This window comes from Myotis myotis, unplaced genomic scaffold (genome assembly GCF_014108235.1).
Source record: "Myotis myotis isolate mMyoMyo1 unplaced genomic scaffold, mMyoMyo1.p scaffold_m19_p_2, whole genome shotgun sequence".
Taxonomy (NCBI): domain Eukaryota; kingdom Metazoa; phylum Chordata; class Mammalia; order Chiroptera; family Vespertilionidae; genus Myotis; species Myotis myotis.
Window position 1 is genome coordinate 68,156,355 of NW_023416324.1, and position 21,945 is coordinate 68,178,299.

At 40.8% G+C, this 21,945-nt stretch overlaps 1 protein-coding gene and 1 long non-coding RNA gene across 9 annotated transcripts in view; both read left to right on the plus strand.

The window, feature by feature from the left end:
- Nucleotides 1-4,075, plus strand: part of ZNF326 (zinc finger protein 326) — a 42,653-nt gene extending 38,578 nt beyond the window's left edge. For all 8 annotated transcript variants that reach the window (XM_036351529.1, XM_036351527.1, XM_036351530.1 and 5 more), the window contains one exon: nucleotides 3,130-4,075. In XM_036351529.1, the coding sequence (XP_036207422.1) occupies nucleotides 3,130-3,552 (423 nt within the window). In that variant the 3' untranslated portion in view covers nucleotides 3,553-4,075. The remainder of the gene's footprint in view (nucleotides 1-3,129) is intronic.
- A 2,730-nt stretch (nucleotides 4,076-6,805) lies between these two features.
- LOC118676896 lies at nucleotides 6,806-17,135 on the plus strand. The gene is made up of 2 exons (XR_004974251.1): nucleotides 6,806-13,843; nucleotides 15,939-17,135. It is a non-coding gene; the product is annotated as an uncharacterized LOC118676896 (long non-coding RNA).
- Nucleotides 17,136-21,945: the final 4,810 nt, after the last annotated feature.

The following is a 21,945-nucleotide window of genomic DNA, read 5'->3' on the forward strand; positions in this document are numbered from 1 at the left end:
AGTGTTAGACTTGAGCCTTTTCTTTTGAGAGCTTTGTGGAAAATTGTGACAATCACTTCTTGGGCAATTCTTGGGTAGAACTTTCACTTATGTCATCCTTTTGAAACTGCTCTAAGATGACCAGTGACCTAATTTTCAAATAAAACATTTTAATGGTTTATTCTTTATTATTTTAAACATCAAATAAGGGGATAGTAAAATAAATCCCTCACAGAGCTTTAATAGTTATCAACTCTATTGACCTTTTCCCATTCTGTTTAGTGTTACTTGCTTGCATTACTTAACACTGCTGATCTATCACTTATTCTTGAAACTTTGTTTTGGCAGATATTTTGCTGTCCTGGGTTTCCTCTTACATTCAGTGTTCCTTTTCTAACTTCTACCCCCAAGTATAGGCATTTTCAAAGGGTTTTATTCTTGGAGCTTTTTTCCACTTTCTCTCCCAGACCACCCCTGCATTTGTCCCATTTAAAACCTTGACTTCACCACTTACTCTGTGCAAGCAGTTCACAAATCTAAACATCTTTCTTTGAACCCTCTTCTGAGTTGCAAATTTATAGCTGCCTGTTAGTCATTTAGACACCTGAAATTCTAATTATATGTAGCATGTACCTGCTTCTTCTCCTTTCCTCATCCTGTTTTAACTATTGTTACTGGTGCCACAACATATTTTATACTTCCCTTTCCTGGGGTATTAGAGTAGCCTTCTCTCTAGTATTTCTTTTCTTGCTGCTCCAGCTTATCCTGCACATTCCTACCTGGTTTATCTTAAAGTGTATCACTAGTCTTAAAAAACCTTTATTGCCTCTTCATTCCTGCTATATTAACATAGCCTTCTGATGTGGTCCAATTTTTGAGACTTAATTCAGATACATAATTCAAGTATTTATTTAATTGATTTTAGAGAGAGAGAGAGAGAGAGAGGTATAGGGAGGGGGAGAGACACATCAATCAGCTATCCCCTGCACGCCCCCTACTGGGGATGGAGCTCACAAACTGGGCTTGTGTCCTGACCAGGAATCAAACAAGAGACCTTTGGTACATGGGACAACATTCAGCCAATTGAGGCACACTAACTGGTGCATCAGTTATTTAAATAAAAATATTAAAATACAATTGTGGCCCTAGCCGGTTTTGCTCAGTGGCTAGAGCATTGGCCTATGAACTGAAAGGTCCCAGGTTCGATTCCGGTCAAGGGCACATACCTGTGTTGCAGGCTCGATCCCCAGTAGGGGGCGTGCAGGAGGCAGCCAATCAATGATTCTCTCTCATCATTGATGTTTCTATCTATCTCTCCCTCTCCCTTCCTCTCTGAAATCAATAAAAATATATTAAAATAAATAAATAAATAAAAATACAATTGTGTTTATGAATGTTTAGTGCATTAAATATTTGTCTATTTTTTTAAAGAAAAATTAGGTACTTTATTTTCATTTGCATTTTTAAGAACATTTTAAGCTATATAAACTTATTGCATTCTTTTTAAATATTTTTTTATTCATATTTTTAGAGGGGGAGAGAGAGAAACATTAATGAGAAACATCGATTTGCTGCCTCCTGCACTCCCCTTACTGGGGGTCGAGTCCACAAACTAGGTATATGTCTTGACTGAGAACTGAACTGGTAACTCTTGGTGCATGGGATGATGCTCAACCAACTGAGCATCAGTCAGGCTCATTTGAGTTTTTAAAGATACTCTGCAACAGCAGTACATTGACTAGTATAATTAAGTAGAAGATAAATATCTTTTAAAAATATTTTTATTGATTTCAGAGAGGAAGGGAGAGGACAATAGACAGAGAGATAGAGGGAGAGATGAGAGAGAATCATTGATCGGCTGCCTCCTGTGCACCCCCTACTGGGGATGAGCCCATAACCCAGGCATGTGTCCTTGACCAGAATTGAACTCAGAACCCTTCAATATGCAGGCCAATGCTCTATCCACTGAGCCAAACCAACTAGGGCAGAAGTTAGATATTTTACTTCATCTACTTAGTTTCTGCGAAAACCCATATATTTGTCTTTGTTCTACACACATACAAAATTTTAGAAATTCAGTTAAAAAAATAGGACCTTTAAGCCTTCTAGTTTATGAGTATAAAGTAATGAATTCAGTAATGTATATACTCACTTTGGCATGAATAGGCAGGTACTCAACAGATATTTAGTGGATTTGTCATCTATCTTCTATCTGTATATATTAAAAGCCAGTGACTGGAACAACCAGAACGACCGGTCGCTATGATGCCTACTGCGGCCAGCAAACTGGTCAATGGCGGGGGGGGGGGGGGGGGGGGGGTCCAATTGGCCAGCCTCCCGTGGCCCCTCCCCCCGGCCGGCCCCACCCCTGATCGGCCTCATCCACCCTGATCGAGAGCTGGTAGCTGGCCAACACCCCCATGGCCCTTCCCCCCGGCTGGCCCTGCCCCTGATCACCTTCCCACCCCAATAGTGGGCGGGGTTGGCCAGCCAACCTCCTGCAGCCCCTCCCCCTGGCCAACCCCACCCCAGATAGGCCCCCACCATGCCAATCAGGGGCAGGGCTGGCAGCCAACCACCTGCGGCCCCTCCCCCTGGTCGGCCCCACCCCCGATGGGCCCCTACTACCCTGATCAGCCCGTGGCCCCTCCCCCCAGCTAGCTCCATCCCTGACTGGCTCCCCCACTTGGATCAGCAGCAGGGCTGGCTTGCCAACCACCCATAGCCCCTTCCCCAGGCCGCTGGCCCCTGGTTGGCCCCCTCACACCATTTTGGGGTGGGGCCTGCTGGCCAATTGCCCACAGCTCCTCCCCATGGCTGGCCCCGCCCCCAATCAGCCCCCCACCCCAATCGGGAGTGGGGCCCACCGGCCAATTGCCATGGCCCTCCCCACGACTGGCCCAGCCCTGATCAGGCCTGATTGGGGCGGGCTGGCCAGCCAACCTCCTGCTGTCTCCTCCTCCCGACAGGCCTAGCCCCAATCCGATCCATCCTGATTGGGGCCGGGCTTGCTGGACCCCACCCATGCACGAATTCGTGCACTGGGCCTCTAGTGTTAAAAAGCTTTGAAAGTATTTTGATGATAGAACATATAAAAATTTCACTGATATAAAATGTGCTGATTTTAAAAGCTATTTCTCATGCTTTTAGGGTGAGAATCCTTTTAAAATTCAAGATCATTCTCAAGATCAGCAAATAGAAGGAGATGAAGAGGAAGAAGAAAAGATTGGTGAACATATTGAAGAGGAGGAAGAAGAGGAAGAAGAGGAGGAAGTGGGGGAAGTGGAGGGAGTAGGGGAAGTGGAGGGAGTAGGGGAAGTGGAGGGAGTAGGGGAAGTGGAGGGAGTAGGGGAAGTGGAGGGAGTAGAGGAAGTAGAGGGTGTAGAGGAAGCAGAGCGTGTAGGGGAAGCAGAGGAAGTGGTGGGGGTAGAGGAAGCAGGAGAAGGTGAAGGAATAGAGGGAGTGGGGGACATAGAAGGAACGGGGGAAGGAACGGGAGTGGGGGAAGGAGAGGAAGAAGCAGCAAAGGAAGAGCATGTAAGCCTTCCTGCTGACCAACCAGAAGAAAATTAAATATAAGGTATTAGATATAAAAGAAGCTTTAAATTTCTGTCCTAATGTGGAAAAGGGTAAGAATTTTAATAGTTTAAAATAAGAGAGTTAACACCCATGTTGCATGCATTCCACACATTAAATTTTTATTTTATATAATTTTTAAATGTTTGGCATTTGTTTAAATAAAATGAAGGTATTAGTTTAGTTTTTATAGTTACCCAACTTAGATTCAATAAATGGTTTGTATAATTTGTAAGCTTAATTTTTATTACTTTATTGGTGTTAGGATAACAGATATGTATTGTTGGTATATCTATTCTAATCATTTGAACTTAAATGCTGCTCTTGGGAGTATATATTCAAGTGTGCATTAATGTTTTGAATACTTACCCTGGAAGAGATTAATTGGGCAAGTATTTTGTGCTCTGTGTATTTTTTTACTGCATTGAACATTGAATAGTAATTTGCGTTAAGATACGCTTCAAGGCTTTTTGTGACCATGTTTCCCTTTGTAGTAATAAAATGTTTTTTACAAAAACTCTACCTGGATTAGCAATTTTACATGAAACAGTTCAGCAATTAGATGAGTATTTAAAATCAGGATTTGCCTAATGCATGAGTTCATCTCACAGGTATTTTAAGATGATTGAGAAGACTTGAATTACAGAAAAAATTTACCTCAATCATATTTTAAAATGTATTACTAAATATTTTTTAATATTTCAAGTAGAGGTCAGTCTATAACAGCCGTGGGCAAACTACGGTCTGCGGGCCAGATCCGGCCCGTTTGAAATGAATAAAACTAAAAAAAAAAAAAAAAAAAAAAAGACCGTACCCTTTTATGTAATGATGTTTACTTTGAATTTATATTAGTTCACACAAACACTCCATCCATGCTTTTGTTCCGGCCCTCCGGTCCAGTTTAAGAACCCATTGTGGCCCTTGAGTCAAAAAGTTTGTCCACCCCTGGTCTATAAATTACCTATTTATACTTGCTTTAATTAATTTCATTTCTTGGTGCCTGTGTCAAATCTTGAAATCTTTTTGAAAATACATTTGCATACAAGTAATACAAGTGTTAGTTATTTTGTAATGTCAGTATTTGGTTGAAGAACCAAGAAGCAAACTATCACTTTTTAAAGAAAAGAATTATTTCTTTTGAATATTTCTCTCCTCTTTTTACTTTTTGTAAGCCATATGCTTATATACTCTAATAATAAAAGGTTAATATGCTAATTAGACCGGACAGCCGAATGACATTCCGGACGACTTCTGGACGAAGCTAGGGCTGTGAGGGCCGAGCCCCTTGCACGAATTTCATGCATTGGGCTTCTAGTATACTCTAAAAGAGAATATGAGATTGATAGGTGATCTGTTTTCAAGTGACCATTTATGTCACTGAAAAACAGTGCTCTCTCTTTGGATCTTTGGCATCTTTTGAGAGGGGCTCTCTTTCAAGGAAATTAGCTTCTCAAAATTTGAGGTACCGAATGGATCAAGACATGGGTGTATTAACTAATTTCAAGGCATTAAATGGATATAATTGGGCATTTGTAGAATTTCACAGATAATTTCTCTCTTTGCATACAGTTAAAGCTTTTAAATAGATTTAAAAAGTTTTTTATAAGTTTTTATTGATTTGAGAAAGGGAGATACAGAATCATTAATGTGAAGCATCGATTGGCTGCCTCATGCATGCCCCCTGTTGGGGATGGAGCCCGCAACCAGGGCATGTGCCTTCAGTGGAAATTTAACCAGTGACCTCTTGGTGCATGGATCGACACTCAAACCACTGAGCCACATCAGCTGGGCTAAAGAGATTTTTTAAAATTAAGGCCAGTATGAATTTGTTCTTGTGGACTAGATTCGCTTATCTTTCAGCTGGGAAAATTCAATGGGCATTTATATTCACCTACAGGGATTTGGAGCTAAGAAAGGTTAGTGAAGATGGGAGAAATTTGGAGCCTACCTAGGATCTGTATGTCCTTTAGTGGCTTCAGAAAGAAAGTCTTTTGCTAAGAAGTTTATATTTTAAGGATACTAGGATTTGATTAATCCTTTCGTTTCTCCTTTTTTAAAAAATATTTGTGGAAAGGCTAAGTTAAAAGGAGAATAGATCTCTCAGAGTTAGTACGTTCTTTTGTTTCTAAGTAGGATTTTGTTTTTTTAAAGAAACTTTTGGGAAGAATCCTGTATAACAACTTCTAAGTAAAGATTTTAGAATGAGAGATAGGCAAGTACATCTAAGTAGTAATTTTTGTGGGAAACGTGTAAAATTCTTTATTCAACTAGCTTATTTACATAGTATTAATAAATTGTACTTTGTTATTGTGCTTAATTCAGAAATTAACAATTTGATAATTATTAAAAGGCAGTTTAATTTGCAGGCAGATTAATTTTTGTGATCCTTTAATGTTTATATTTTCACTACTTTTGTGATAAAGGTTTATATAATATCTTTAATAATTTAACTTCTGTTATCTAAATACAGCATGTCACAAAGAAACTATACACACTTCAAATAATTATAAGGGCAGTGCTTATTGAAATACATTTCATTTGCCCTAACCGGTTTGACTCAGTGGATAGAGCGTCGGCCTGTGGACTGAAAGGTCCCAGGTTCGATTCCGGTCAAGGGCATGTACCTTGATTGCGGTCACATCCCCAGTTGGGGGTGTGCAGGAGGCAGCTGATCGATGTTTCTCTCTCATCGATGTTTCTAACTCTCTATCCCTTTCCCTTCCTCTCTGTAAAAAATCAATAAAATATATTAAAAAAATACATTTCATTTAAACAATGTAATAGAATCAGTTGTTAAAGTGTGTATACATTTTTTTGGGACACCCTGTATTTGTTTTCTTTATTAAAAAACTAAACATTAGTTCTAATAACCAAAGAAATTTATTTATAACTTACACAGTTGCTTAAGCCAGATGTCTACAGACTGTCCTATATGCTTCCCTTTTTAGCCCTTCCTACCTCCAGTCTATCAGAAAGTCTATGTTTTCTGCTTCCAAAATTTATCTGCTCACTCTTCCATCTCTTCTGCTACCAACCCAGTTCCAGTCACCATCATCTCTTTCTTGGACTATTGAAATAGCTTATTAACTAATCTCGCTTCTACCTTGACACTGTTAGACTCATTTTTAAAAATAGATAGATAGATAGATAGATAGATAGATAGATAGATAGATAGATAGATAGATTTCGGAGACAAAGAGAAAGGGAGAGAGAGATAGAAACATCAATAATGAGAGAAAATCCTCGATTGGCTGCCTCCTGCACACCCCTACTGGGGATCAAATCTGCAACCTGGGCTTGACCAGAATTGACCCTGGGACCTCTCAGTCTGCAGGCCGATGCTCTATCCACTCAGCCAAACCGGCTAGGGCTGGACTCAGTTTTGCACACAGAAGTATAATCATTTTAAAATGTAATTCAGATTATGCTGACCATCTGCTTCTTTTTGTACCTGTACAATCCAAACTCCTTATCATGGCAGTCAGGCCTGGCCTAGCTTTCCAGCTTTTATCATACTGTTCCTTTCACCAGCCATAATGGCTTTCAGTTATTTTTTTAATGAAGTTTTCCCTATCTCCAGATCATTGTAACCTATACTTGTCAGCTCTCCTTGGTGGACTCTTCATCCTTCAGGTCACCTTCAATATTGGAAAAGGCTTTCCTGAGGAATTATAAGGGAATGGTTAAGCTTTGTTTTGTTTTTTTAAGTGAGGATTTGGAGTTATCTACATATTTGATTTACTAGATCATATTCTTTGGAAGCGATGCATTTTTAAGAAGTTTCCCAGGTGTTTTTGATGGTAGTGATCATAAGGCTCTTAAACAAATTTCTAGTGCCTACAACTCTTCCATATCAAAGCCAGAACTTCTGCCTGTTAGTGATCAGGCATAGGAGGAGTCTTCGGAATATTTTTTTACTAGAGCATTGGAGCATTGAAATGACCTGTGGGAATCAGAAAACTGGGCCTTGTTTTTAATTTTGTTCTGTTTGGAATTAGATTATTTAATTCTCACAACCATGTTGTGAAGTCATAATAATAGGATTAGTACTTTAATCATATAACAAGCTCTCTGGCTTGTGTCATTCCCCTACTTGAAATACTTTATGGTGTGTCATCCCTGGCTCTCTGTGTTTGTTCCTGGCCTGCTTCTCCTGCCTTACATCTCAGTCTTATTTCTATTAACTGCCTGTCCCCTTAAACATATGAATTCACATCTTGCTTCAGGAGACAGTGGTTTCTAGTTTCCAAGGTTTGACTATAACATGACTATATATATATATAATCACATTATTATAAAATATACTTATTTATATTTTATATCTACTGTGATTTATAATAGTATAATATAATAACTTAAAAACCTCTAATCCTTTTTAATAATGAGGTGGAATAACTGAAAATATATACAGAAATTTGTATACCAAAGCCATGGACATACAGAAAAAACTACAAAGGCACATGATGGTAGTGCATGTTCAAATGTATTTGAGAATTCTGTTTTTATTGACAAGATTATTGTCATTGAACAGGTTATCTCGTTATTATCAGACTTCACATTATTTAACATTTGCTTTGCCTACCAGACTTTTATTTTGAATACTGACTTTTTATGGATATGTGAAATTTACCTTTAACCATTTTTTGAGTGCACATTCAGAGGCCTTAATGACAAAGCTTTTGATTACAGTTTGATATCCATCGTAGTTCTGCTGATGGACATAAGATGGCATGTAGTCATGCTGGCAGTGCTTTAGTCCATGTGGCAGTTACAGTTCATGTCATAAATCTGCAGTTTGTCTTTGAGAGTTACAGCCCTATAGCTGGGTCTGTTAGCTGGGTCTTTGTTTGGTGTGCAGTCAGGGAGCCTGCACAGCTGGAGGGCAGTTTGGCAGTGGTGGATTCAGTCTGCGCTGCACTCTTTAAGGCCTTTCTGGAAAGTGTCATACTAGTCTCTCCAATTTCATTTCCCTTTCTTCTGATTTTTCTGGTTTTTGTTTAAATTTTTTTCTAAAAAGGTTGTATATTAGTGGTTGGGTGAGGTAGTGTTGATGGTGACAGGAGATGGCCTCCTGATGACTGGGAGTGTGGAAGGGAACTACAGGAGCTTAGTGAGGATTGTGGCGAGTTCTAGATCAGAAGGGCATACTGGGTTCAAGCCATGAATCTAAAGTTCTGTTAAAATCACAGAAGACATACAATGAGAAAATTATAGCAATGAAGGCAAATTCTTAACTACAGTAGAAAGACAACAAGGGTGCTGTGAGGCATTTCTAGAAGATATAAACCAAGGAACCGGATCTTAGTCAAACAGAGAGGACCACAGGCGCAAGGAGCTGAAATTAAGGAATTTTTTCCATTTTAGAGGAGCTATGAGAGTGGTGGCTGCAGTTTGATAAGCCACATTTTAAGGACTGAATAGTTATGTCAGTCCCTGGCTCGGAGTTGTTGGTCCATAGTATTCCTCTAAGCTAAAGCCATAACACAGCTTGTTGTTTGCCAAATAGAGTGAGATGCCTGATAATAGTAGTTTCCCAAAGCATGTATGGGGGCCATCGAAGTGTGGCAGTGCCGTAGGTGTCTTGTGGGTACTATACGGAGCTTCGATTCCTAATGCTTGGAAAGCAGGCAAAGAAAAACCTGGTGGCTGTCTAGTTCCCATTTTTCATACTGACAGCTCTTCCCTCCTTCCTCGTACACTTAAAATGATGGTCCTTGTGATCAAAATCTGCTAGGGAATTTCACTCAAGCTGAGAAAAACTTCAGGAAACAGTATTGAAAAATCTAGTAATTGGCTGACTACCATCTGCATACTTCCCACTGTCTATTGTACGGATTTTATATTTTTAAAGGGTTGTAAAAAACAAAGAATATGTGACAGATTCCTAATGTGCACGTCAAAGCCTAAGATACTAACTGGCCCTTTACAGAAAAAGTTTGCTGATCCCTAAGGTTCTCATTTACCAATAGAGACAAGCAACCCAGAAGCAACAAACATTAAGGAAAAGAGCCACATGAAAGATAGGCAGTGAACTTAAATAATTCCTGGGGAAACAAGGCAGGAAAAAAAGAGAACTTTTCGAGTAAGGATAATTAGTATTATATGTAATAATAATTAGTCATAATTACAATAATTAGTTTTACATGTTATCCTCATATAGTATAAATCATATCTTCAAAGAGATTTTAGAGGTTACTGTATTCATATCTTGGTAATAAAAAAAAATAGTTGATAAAATAAAAATACTTTAGGCCAATTGTTGAATAAAACATGTCCAAGAACAAAATTAACTGAGTTAGCATTTTGAGCTGAGGGATACTTTCAGAATCTTAAAAGAATATAAGGCCAAACAGAAAGTATGAGAAAATTTAAAAGACATAGAAGATCCAGGTAAATGCCATCCATTTAAAATGAAACTTCAGGTTAGGAACCACATGTATAGCGAATTCACCATTGAAGACCTACATATGTCAGGTGCATGGTGCTCAATAAATATTTTTGAGGAATGAATGAATGTATTGTCTGTGTATATATGAGTTCCAGAAGATGAGAACACACAAAAAAATGAAGAAAATAAATAATAGGGACAAAATTATTCTGATGAAAGACTGACATCATATTAAAAGGCTTGAGTACTGAGGAAAAATAAAAAAGGAGACATACACTTAAGATAAATTCTGACGAAGTTTCTGTAAACCCAGGATAAAGAGAAAAACCTTAAAATGTCTAAAAAAGCAATTTGCTTATAAGGGGAAGAGTGACAATGATCTTAGACTTGTCATCAGTATATTGGGATGCTAGAAGATACTATTTTTAAAGTTATGAGCGAAAATTGTTTTGAATTTGGAATTATGTTGAGTCAAACTATAATTTTAAGAGTGAGGGCACAAAATAAAGGCATTTTAGCAATTTGTACACATGGAGGACTCAGAAATTAACTCAAAACTACATAATATGACACCAAACTATGTAATGAAAATGTGAACAAGAAGAAAGGCACACATTTGCAATCAGAGCTCAGTATTTGAACATACCTCTTTCAGAAATTATCAGATGAAGAGTTCAAAATTGAGGACACTGGTTTTGAATCATACAATTAACAAACTTTAATAGAGTATTTCTTTTCAAATATGAAAATGACCATGATGTAAACCACAAAGAAATCATATAGGCTGCATCCTGTTACCAATAAGCTAGAAATTAACAAGTGGATAGCAATACACCAATACAACTCTAATCAGTATATAAAAGAAAACATGTTCTTAGAATGCTTGTGTTTAAACAAAATAAAAATTTATGAAATTTTGAGTGAACTCTTAAGTTGTTCCAGGTTATAAAGAAACCTGAAATACCTCTCAATTTGGTCTCTGAGGATAGCATACCCCATATTTTAAAATATTGTCCATCAAAGATAACTATAGACATATCTCAGGAACAAATGTAAATCATTGGAAGAACATTAGCAAACTAAATCCAAAAGAATTGTCATGACAAAGTAGGGTTTGCTCAAAGAACACAATTAATGTAACTCAGTACACTTGGAAATCTATTACTATAACTTTTTACATTAGAAAAACACCATGTGATAATCTTGATAGATGCTGGAAAAACATTTTCTAAAATGTAACATTTCAGATTTCAATTTTGTCAGGCTAGGAATAGAAACTTGGCTAAGGATATCTACCAAAAATGTTCAGCAAATGTCCACATTCAAGTCAGAGCAAGCCTGTTGGCTATACAACAGTCACTTAACCCAAAGAAATAGAAATATTAGGGAGAGACAACACAGCCATTATTTTAGGCAGTATGATTGTGGAGGCAGTACATTCGAGAGAATCAATTGGAAAACTATTAGCTCTGATAAGAGGTATTTTTGTTTAAGAATTTAACATACAAATTTGCAGCTTTCTATAGACCGGTATCAGACAATTAGAAATGTGATTTAAAAATTCCCATTTGCAATAAAAATCTATATGCTCTCAGCAATTCTTAGACACTTCCCGCCTGCCCCCACATTTTACTAACTTTGGGTTGGAATGTATTTTACAATTGATGGCACTTTACCATTGCTGTTGGCCACGGGTAAAGAACTATAAGCTTTCTAAGAGTGAGTGAGGAAAGCACAAATACCTATGGGAAAAAAAACCCTCTACATTTTAATGAAGGGTATAAAACGCCTGAATAAATAGCTAAAATATCCTGTGTTCCTGTTTATAAAAACTGTTTTGTCCAGACATCAATTACCTTAAAATGAATTTATAAATTCCAATTCCAATGGGATTTTGTTACTTAGAATTAATGTTGGCTGTGAGAGCAAGTTAAAACTAACAGTAGCTTACATAAGATTGAAGTGTCTCATAAAAATTCAGGAGGGCAATCTAGGGCTGGTGCCCTTCCAGGTATCAGAAACGGATGCTCCTGGCTTCCAAACCTCTGATCTCCAGTGAGCCTGTCTCTTCTGGTCAATGGACAGGAAGTGAATAACGGTCACACACCTTAACTTTGAGAACAGTTGCCCGAAATTGTACCTACGTATCTATGTTAATCCCATTGCTTAAAACACGAACACTCCTGCCAAGAAGGCTGGGATTTGTATTTATTCTATATATGTCCGTGTTTCCAGCTAAAAAGTAGGGGTCCTATGCAGTGGTTCTCAACCTGTGGGTCGCGACCCCTTTGGCGGTTGAACGACTCTTTCACAGGGGTCGCCTAAGACCATCCTGTATATCATATATTTACATTACGATTCATAACAGTAGCAAAATTACAGTTATGAAGTAGCAACGAAAATAATTTTATGGTTGGGGGTCACAACATGAGGAACTGTTTTAAAGGGCCAGAAGGTTGAGAACCACTGGATTAAAGGAAAGGGGGAAATGGATATGAGGCTACAATTAGCCACATACGCCATTCAAGTGACTCAGAAATTCATATGCAAAGTAACCAAGAAAAACTAAAAAGAACAATGAGGAAAATTTGACTATGTTTCTTACTAGAAACAAAACTATAATGTATCAAAAAATCAATGAAACAAAGGAAAATAATAATATGTAGATATATGGTATATTGATAAAGATACAGTTTTAAAGAAGGTAAAGAAGTAGCCTGTGAATGAATTGGAGACAGAATAGCCACACTGGGAGTACCTGCCCATGTCACACTGTGCACAAAGACACATTTCAAGTGGATTAAAGAGAACGGTTAAGAAAACCAAAGTACATAAGTGCTAAAATGTAGGAAAATCATAATTTTGGGGTGCAGGTTTTCCTAAGCAAGATATAAACCCAAGGGGTGGCTCAGTGGTTGAACATCAACCTATGAACCAGGAGGTCACGGTTTGATTCCCGGTCAGGGCACATGCCCGGGTTATGGGCTCGGTTCCTGGTAGGGGGCGCACAGGAGGCAGCGGATCAATGATTCTCTCTCATCATTGCTGTTTATATCTCCCTCTTCCTCTCTGAAATCAATAAAAATATATTTTAAAAAAGATATAATCCCCAAAAATGAGACCTAAGGAAAAATAGCGACACATTTGGAACATGAAACGACTGCAGGGTGAAAGACCCTGAGCAAAGTTGAGAGGGGCGGAGACATTTGCAATACGTATATATGACACAAAAGATTAAATTAATAAAGAACTTCAGCGTATCAATTTTACATTGATAAATATTCAGAGATTTATAATAGCCACTTTTGGTGAGGAAAATAGGCCCTCTACCAGATGGTGAATGGCTGAACAAATTGTTTCATCTTATTTGAAGGGCAATTTGGAAGTAGCAAAATTTAAAATGCACATACTATCTGATCTCTCCTATAAACAACTATTCATTTGCCTGAAATCACAAATACCTGAAATACACATGAATGCAAAGATACTTTATTTCATCTAATCTGAAATGTATTGAGGCTAATGCTTTTTGACTATTACCAGAAGTTGTCAAAAAAAGATTTTTAAGCAACAAATACCCCGTGGCCAACAGCAATGGTAAGGTACCATCAATTGTAAGATGCATTCCAACCCAAAGATAGTAAAATGTGGGGCAGGCGGGAAGTGTCGTAAGAATTGCTGAGACAGGGTGCATCTATAAGAATGGTCTTCCCAGCATTATCTGAAATAATGAGAAATTAGAAACAGCCTAAATATTCAGCCATAAGGGGAATAAATTATGTATAGTCATAACAATTGAATACTCTAGCCATTAGGGAGAATGAGAGAGATCTTTATGCTTTGACATGAAAATATCCCAAGATATATTGTGAAGAGGAAAAAGGCTACTTACAGTAGAATGTACGTTTTAAAGTTTTACTTAGGAAAATTATGTATGTATATGTAACTATATAAATTCCAAACTATTTGTATAGAAATGCATAAAGTAAATGCAGAGTAGCCTTATAGTTATGAGTATGCAAAACACTTCATTCTTGTATTATTAATTATTGTATTATTTGTTTGTATTACAATTGTAAACCTACTTTGCCCACCCCATATACTTATGTATACTAGTATATATAAAAAGCTAAGTGGCCGGTAGGTATGATGTGCACTGACCACCAGGGGGCAGATGCTCAATGCAGGAGCTGCGGAGTGACAGCAACTTTGCAGAGTGCCCTCTTGCACTCCGGGAACCCTTGAGGGATGTCGGACTGCCAGTTTCGGCCCTATCCCCGCAGGCCAGGCTGAGGGACCCCACCTGCTGGAGGGACCCTGCTCACTCTGCAGATTCCCTTTGAGCCCTGGTGCCGTCCAGGTGTGGCCGGTCAGGGAGGGACTGCGGGAGGTTGACTCCAGGGTGTGTCCAGCCCGTCTTGCCCAGTCCCGCCCTGCCAGCCACCTCCTAATTAACTTCCTTTCAATGTGTACAAATCCATGCACTGGGCCACTAGTACAAAATAAAAAGTCTGAAAGACATAGTGTTTACAAGTGAGGAGGGAAATAGCCTTGGGAAAATGGTGACTTTTTAATCTTTCTGATTTTTGTCTTTAAACAATAAGGATATAATCATACATCATGTTTATAAATAATTTAAAAGGATCTGGAAAATATAGGATAAGGAATGAAATAAAAAACACCTAGAATCCCACCACCAGATACTAGCACTGCTAACAGTTCCTGTGGGTTTCTTCCCAGACCACATTTCTTTGCAGCCAGGTGGGTGATGACACTGATCCTTGAGTAGGAGAAACAGCAGAGGAGCCAGTTTGGGTGAAGGTGGTGCATCTCTCTGGGGGCATGTGGAAATGGTATTGCCTGTGGGACAGTGAGATGGTGATAGCCAGTCAGGAAAGGGACACGTGGGCATGGAGCTCAGGGGAGCTGATGATCAACTCACAGTATTAATGCTTTCTCTTTCAAGTGATGAATTTGAATATTCGTGTGTCTGACACAAATAAAAATGTAATTCCTTGTGGCAGCAGATCTTGCTGCCCTGCTGTTCCCTATCCCTATCCCAGATGTAGCATTTTCTAGTTTTGTCCCTCTTGGGAAAAACGTTTAAATGAAGAAAAGCCTGTTTTTTCATCTATAAAATAAAGATCATCTTACTGTCCTTGCACACTGCTACAAAAATTAAGTGAGTCTGAGTAAACCCCTAGCACTGTCCGGAATGCTTACTTGGCTCTCAGAATTTGTTTTAGTTTTCTCACTGTTACCTGAATATCACAGCTAATTTATTTATTTTTGATTAGCAATAGAGAAAGGATGTATTGGCTTGGGAAATCCTTATGTGAAATTAACACAGAAATTTATTTTTTTTTCAAATTCATTTTAACCTATTTTTGATCTGTCATAACTTGTTTTGTAGATTATCTTACAGCTACTCATTACTCTATAAAGCTTCCACAGGACTTTGGTCAAAATGAACAAAATCACGACTTGATAATCAAAAGGAAATAAATCACAAATGTCTCACCTCACAGAACCAATTATAGTTATTCCCAATAACTTTTTCCTTTGGCGTTGGAGATCTTCAACTGACGAGGATATTAATAACCTGCTCATGTTGGAGCTCCAAGCTCAGCCCCGACAAAGAGTTACAGAACTCACAGAACTCCCCTCAACTGGGATTTGAATTGCTCGTCAGCACTGAGGTCACTGTCACTGTTAAATGACAGATGTTTTCCTGAAAATCCCCTGCATCTCTTCCTGTGATAGAAAGTTCAGCGCTGGCAACAGCAGGGTGGTGTTCCTTAATAACTGTTAACTTTATTCTTTAGAGAGTTTGTAAAGATGTCCTATTGCTCCAAGAGGACTCCCTCGACACCCACACCTGCATTATCCTTTTGCATAATGCCTACAATTTAGAGCCACCAGGCTCCCTGTTGCATAGCTCCTGTATGCTTGGTTCAGTATAACCAAAACACTCATAAATCTCCCTTTCTTCCAGTAGCTTTCTGTAGCAGCTGGGGTATGACAGCCTTGTCCCTGATCTGTAATTCCAGACAACTCCAGGGTGAACTGGAAGACCAATCCAAAGCTACTACGTCAGATAAAGTGATGCTGTTTGCACAACTCAGTGTCCTCAAGAGATATTTATGTAATACTCCCGATTTGTATTCTGCATGAAACTCCTTTTACAAGACATAAACTTCCCATAGGGAGCAAACGTAGCCAGCTAAAAGATGCTGAACATATGACTGTGTAATGTAATTTTAAACTCAGAAGGAATTGGCTAGGCCTTTTCCATCTTAGAAGCCGAAAGCTATAAAAGAACCCACGATTTCTTTTTTAAGTATAACATTCTTAATTTTGGGATTCTAATCAAGCCATGTTCTAACTCTAATCAAGCAATGCTTGTCATATGACGGATTAATATAAATATTTGAATTGTATATATCATGAGATTTAAGTACTCACATTTATCACAAAAAACTAATTGATTTATTATTTCTACCTAATTGACTTACATTTGAAGCAGCTAATTAAATGATTTCTGTTGTCACATTAATTGCATTAAAGAAACTGACTAAATGATGTATTTGTGGTTTATTTGCATGGTACTTGCTAATTCTCCTCTCGTTCTCAATCAGGGATTCTCCATCTTGGCCTGTTAATATTTGGGTTGGAGACTTGGTTGTGGGGGCCTCTCCTGTGCCTTAGAGGATGCTCGGCAACATCTGAGTTCTCTACGTAATAGATTCCAGTGGCACACGCCGTCATGAAGTCATTGACGAATGTCCCCTGGGAGGCAAAATTCTGCCCAACTGAGAATCATCAGTCTAGATAAAAGTAGTTGGGTGTGGGGTTTGAACTCTAAATGTTCCATTTGGAGATGTTGGGATTTTTTTTTTTTTTCAAAGCCACCTTAGATTCAGCAATTCTAGGAAGCATTCCTGGGTTTCCTTGACCCTCTCTTCCTCTACACACAGATAAGCCATGCTCTAGACCTTTCTCTCTTCACTCCGTGCTCTGGGCCTCGCTTTCCAGAAGGGATATTGTTTTCTTTGTTCCTGTCTCCAGCCAGCACAGTGCATAGCACAAGGAAGAGGCTCAAAAAAATGAGCTGGCTGGAAGAATGACTGTTACCCATTATTTTTCTCTGGGAAGTATATGTCTCTAAATACAGACCTTTGTTTAAAAATCAGATGTGTCCAGCTACTTTATTTTGCTTTGTGTCATCTGTTTAATTTTTATAAGCCTGTGAGACTTCATTTTCATGATGCATTATTTATCCACCTAATATATGCTGAGTGCTTACTGTGTGCCAGACACCCATGCTAGGAGGGGAAGATGCAGTTATGAACAAAAGGGGCACAATTCTTGTCCCTAGGAGTCTTATAGATTATTGAAAAGCAGTTACAATTTAGGAATGACCTACTTAGGTCTGTCAGACAACACTGGTTTCCAAACAAATAAAAAACACACAGAGGGCCAAGAAGCCAGATCTAGAGACACGGCACATAACAAACAAGTCGTACAGACCTCAGGGAGACCCTTCTGCTCCGGAGATCGTAAATGACCCCTAGCTCTTCCCACACCCCGGAACAGTAGAGGAGGAAGTGTGGTCAGAGGTGGTGGGATTATTGCTGGAAGTAACAGGAGGCAGTGCTCCACTCTTTAACCTGGTCTCTTCCCAACATGCGCCTGCCAGGAGCCTGGAGATGCAGCCTTCCAAGAAAGCACAGAATTTTGAGTAAGAAAAACAAAAGTGCTGAACAGCTTTCCTTCTCTTGTTACAAATGTTTCCCTACATTTCATTAGGATTAATCACTTGTTTGTGGATACTGACTACATATAGTAACAAATGTAATTCCAGTTGTGCTCTCACCTGTACCTACCTGCTCACTAAGTTACTCTCTGGGGTTATTTTTTTAAAATATGTTTTTATTGATTTCAGAGAGAGGAAGGGAGAAGGAGAGAGAGAAACATTAATGATGAGAAAAAAATCACTGATTGGCTGCTTCCTGCACGTTTCCTACTGGGGATTGAGCCTGCAACCTGGGCATGTGCCCTGACCAGGAATGGAACTGTGACCTCCTAGTTCATAGGTTGATAACCATTGGGAACACTAGCCAGGTGGGAAATTTTTCTTTTAATTCAGAACTGGGTCCTTGGCACTTAGAATGGTGGCAGCACTCAATAAATATGTATTGAGATAACTAATCAGCCAATCCATGTTGCCACAAATGCACAAGTATCTTCATGGGTGAGCAGAGATATGCAGCAAAATGGGAAAGAATAGGTCTTCCTTCTTTGTATTGTATTATATTAGGACTAGTGCCCCATGCATGGATTCTTGCACATTGAACGGAAATTAATTAGAAGAAATATTTTAATATTGCTATTTGCCCTTTCTCTATAATAGAAGTATCAACCAAATCCATGATCGACATGACAGATGGAAACACATGCGTGTGATTGGCGCCAGTGAGAACTTTATATGTATCACACATGAGCAAGTCAACTTAGCCTTTTATATATATACTAGAGGCCCGGTGCACAAAAATTTGTGCACTCGGGGGGAAGGAGGGGTCCCTCAGCCCGGCCTGTGCCCTCTCGCAGTCTGGGACCCCTCGGGAGATAACAACCTGCTGGCTTAGGCTGGCTCCCAGGTGGCAGAGGGCAGGCCCAATCCCTAGGTGCAGCCCCTGGTCGGGCTCAGAGCAGGGCCGATTGGGGAGTTGGGGCACCGCCCCTGTCATGCACAGAGCAGGGCGGATCGGGAGGTTGCGGCGCCACCCCCTGTCACACACAGAGCAGGGCCAATCAGGGGGTTGGGGCGCTGCCCCCTGTCACTCACAGAGCAGAGCCCATCAGGGGGGTTGGGGCTCTGTACCCTGTCATGCCCAGAGCAGGGCCCATCAGGGGGTTGGGGGGCTCCCCGCTGTCACAGAGTAGGGCTGATAGGGGATTTGAGGCACCACCCCCTGTCACACACAGAGCAGGGCGGATCAGGGGGTTGGGGTGCCGCACCCTGTCACACTCGGGGCAGGGCCGATGGGGAGGTTATGGCTCTACCCCGTCACACACAGAACAGGGCCCGTGGGGGGCGGTTGGGGCGTTGCCCTCTATTACCCACAGAGCAGGGCTGATCAGGGGGTTGGGGTGCCACCACTGTCACACTCAGAGCAGGGCCGATGGGGAGGTTATGGCTCTACCCCGTCACACACAGAGTAGGGCCCGTGGGGGTGGGGGGGTTGGGGCGCTGCACCCTGTCACACACAGAGCAGAGCCGATCAGGGGGTTGTGGCACCGCAGCCTGTCACACACAGAGCCGCAGGGCGATCAGGGGGTTGGGGGGCCTTCCCCTGTCACCAACAGAGCAGGGCAGATAGGGAGGTTGTGGCCCCGCCCCCTGTCACACACACAGCTGCAGGGCGATCAGGGGGTTTGGGCGCTGCCCCCTGTTACGCTGATCCCGGTGCCGGGAGGCCTCGTGGCTCTGCTGATCTTTGTGCCTGGAGGCATATTACCCTTTTATTATATAGGATAGAGGCCTGGTGCACGCTGGCTGGTTTGCCCTGAAGGGTGTCCTGGATCAGGGTGGGGGTCCCCACTGGGGTGCCTGGCCAGCCTGGGTGAGGGGATGATGGCTGTTTGCAGCTGGTCACACACCCTTCAGGGTGGGGGTCCCCACTGGGGTGCCTGGCCAGTCTGGGTGAGGGGCTGAGGGCTGTTTTCAGGCTGGCAGGTGACTGAAACTCCCAACTGCTCCTTTTTTTCTTTTTTTTTTTTCCATTCTGGGCCAGCTTTAGCTCTGAGGCTCCAGCTCTTAGGCCTCCGCTGCTGAAAGCAGGTTTCTGGCCTTTGTTTACTTTCTGTATTTGAAACAATGTTGAGATCCTGCTGGCTGAAGCCCAGCTGACTAAAGCAGGTTTCTGGGGTTTTGTTTAGCTTCTATATTTGTTACACAGTTGCTTAGAGTTGCAGCTCAGAGGCCTGCAGTGGCAGGCGGGGAAGGTTGGAGTCCTCCGTCACTGAAGCAAGCAAGCCTCATGTTAGTTTCAAGCTGCCTGGCTGCCGGCCGCCATCTTGGCTGGCAGTTAATGTGCATATTGCCCTGATTAGCCAATGGGAAGGGTAGCGGTCGTATGCCAATTACCATGTTTCTCTTTTATTAGATAGGACTAGAGGCCTGATGCACGAAATTCATGCAAGAGTAGGCCTTCCTTCCCCCGGCTGCCAGCACCGGCTTCCCTCTGGCACCCAGGACCTGGGCTTCCCTCACAGCCCTGGCTTCCTGGTTGTCCGGAAGGCTGTCTGGTCTAATTAGCATATTATGCTTTTATTATTATAGATTATTATAGATTGATAAACTTGCTTTCTGGTTTAGCTAAACTTTTTCCAGCCCAGTGAAGCACCCCAACTTCTCTTTCAGGTAATTGTCAGCAACACAGCAGTAAATATCAACACAAAGCAGATTATTACTGTAGATCATGCAGGGAGAACAAAGGGTAAAATATTTAACTGCAGCAGTGTCTGACTCTATTCTGCATAGTGAGAAAACCTGAAGTCATTTTCAAGTTCCACCATTTCTTACTTCTTTTCAGTCAGGTCAAATTTTCAAGCTTTCTAAATATCCATTTTCCAGCTAATGGAAAGAAAATAGTATTCTACCAAGTCTTCTATCTACCTACTCCAGGACTTCTGTGAGGATCAAATGAGATGAGGCATGGGGAAATGCTTCACAAACATTTGGTTAAACTGTAAAATGTTTGTACCTGGCTATAAAGCAAGTCGGGTTCCTGGGCTGAAGAAACACCAAGGAAGCTAGTCACTAGGGAGAGGAAGCCGGGTGTTCCTATATGATGTCATTACCTGGCACCCACAGCAACCATTTCTGGGCTGGGCTGGGCTGTGGGCTGCATTTTGTGCCATGAGCTCTTGGCAGCATTGGCTGTGATTTGGTGGAATGTCGTTTTTGGGGTGGTGGCGGGGCCTGTGTTCCACTTGGGGGGAAGCTGAGTGTCAGTTTGTGGGCGCCAGGTCCTCAGTGCTGTTTATTTTTAAATGGCCAGTGCTCATCATGGCACCTCCTACATTGAGCGTCTGGCCCCTGGTGGTCAGTGTGCATCATAGCGATCTATCATTCTCAGTCATTCCACTGTTAGGGTCAATTTGCATATTACCCTTTTATTATATAGGATAAGGTTTCTCAACTTCAGCAACACTGACATTTTGACCAGATAAATACTTTGTTGTGGGGGCATCCTGTGCATTGGAGTATGTTTAGCAGCATCCCTGGCCTCTGCCTACCAGATGTCAGTAACACACCTCCCCAAAGTAAGACAACCAAAATGTGTCTAGACATTGCCAAATGTTCGCCTGGGAGCAACATCTCCCCTGGTTGATAACCACTTTGTTAGGAAGATCCAAACGCAGGGAAGCTATGTCTTACAGAGTTTTTGGAGATATAGTTTGTTTTATTGTTTTTATAATAATGCTGCACAATCTACCCCAAACTCAGTTGCACACAGATATATACATATACTTTTCTGTTTGTTTTTCCTCACTCATGTGCCTGCAGTCTGGCTGGACTTGTGTTGATCTTGGTAGGATCAGCTAGATTTGACTTCAAGCTGCAGATCTGATCCAGGTCTGTTCCAAGTATCTCACATTCTCCTTGGATCAGTGGCTACCTGAGTCATGTTCCTGGTGAAAAAAGACATGCAACAAGGCAAGCACAAACATGCTGGCATATTTCAAGCTGCTGCTTTTGTTGTATTCTCAGATGTGTCATTGACTAAAGTAAGACATGGCCAAGATGAAAGCCAAAGGGCAGGGAGATACACCACCTACAGGGGGAGCTGGAGGGGATTGCATATTTATTTGCTGAATGGTAATCCAGATGATTACACAGATCTTTCAGTTTAAAAATATTGTTATTGATTTAAGAGAGGAAGAGATAGAAATATCAATGATGTGAAAGAATCAGTGATCGGCTGTCTCCTGCA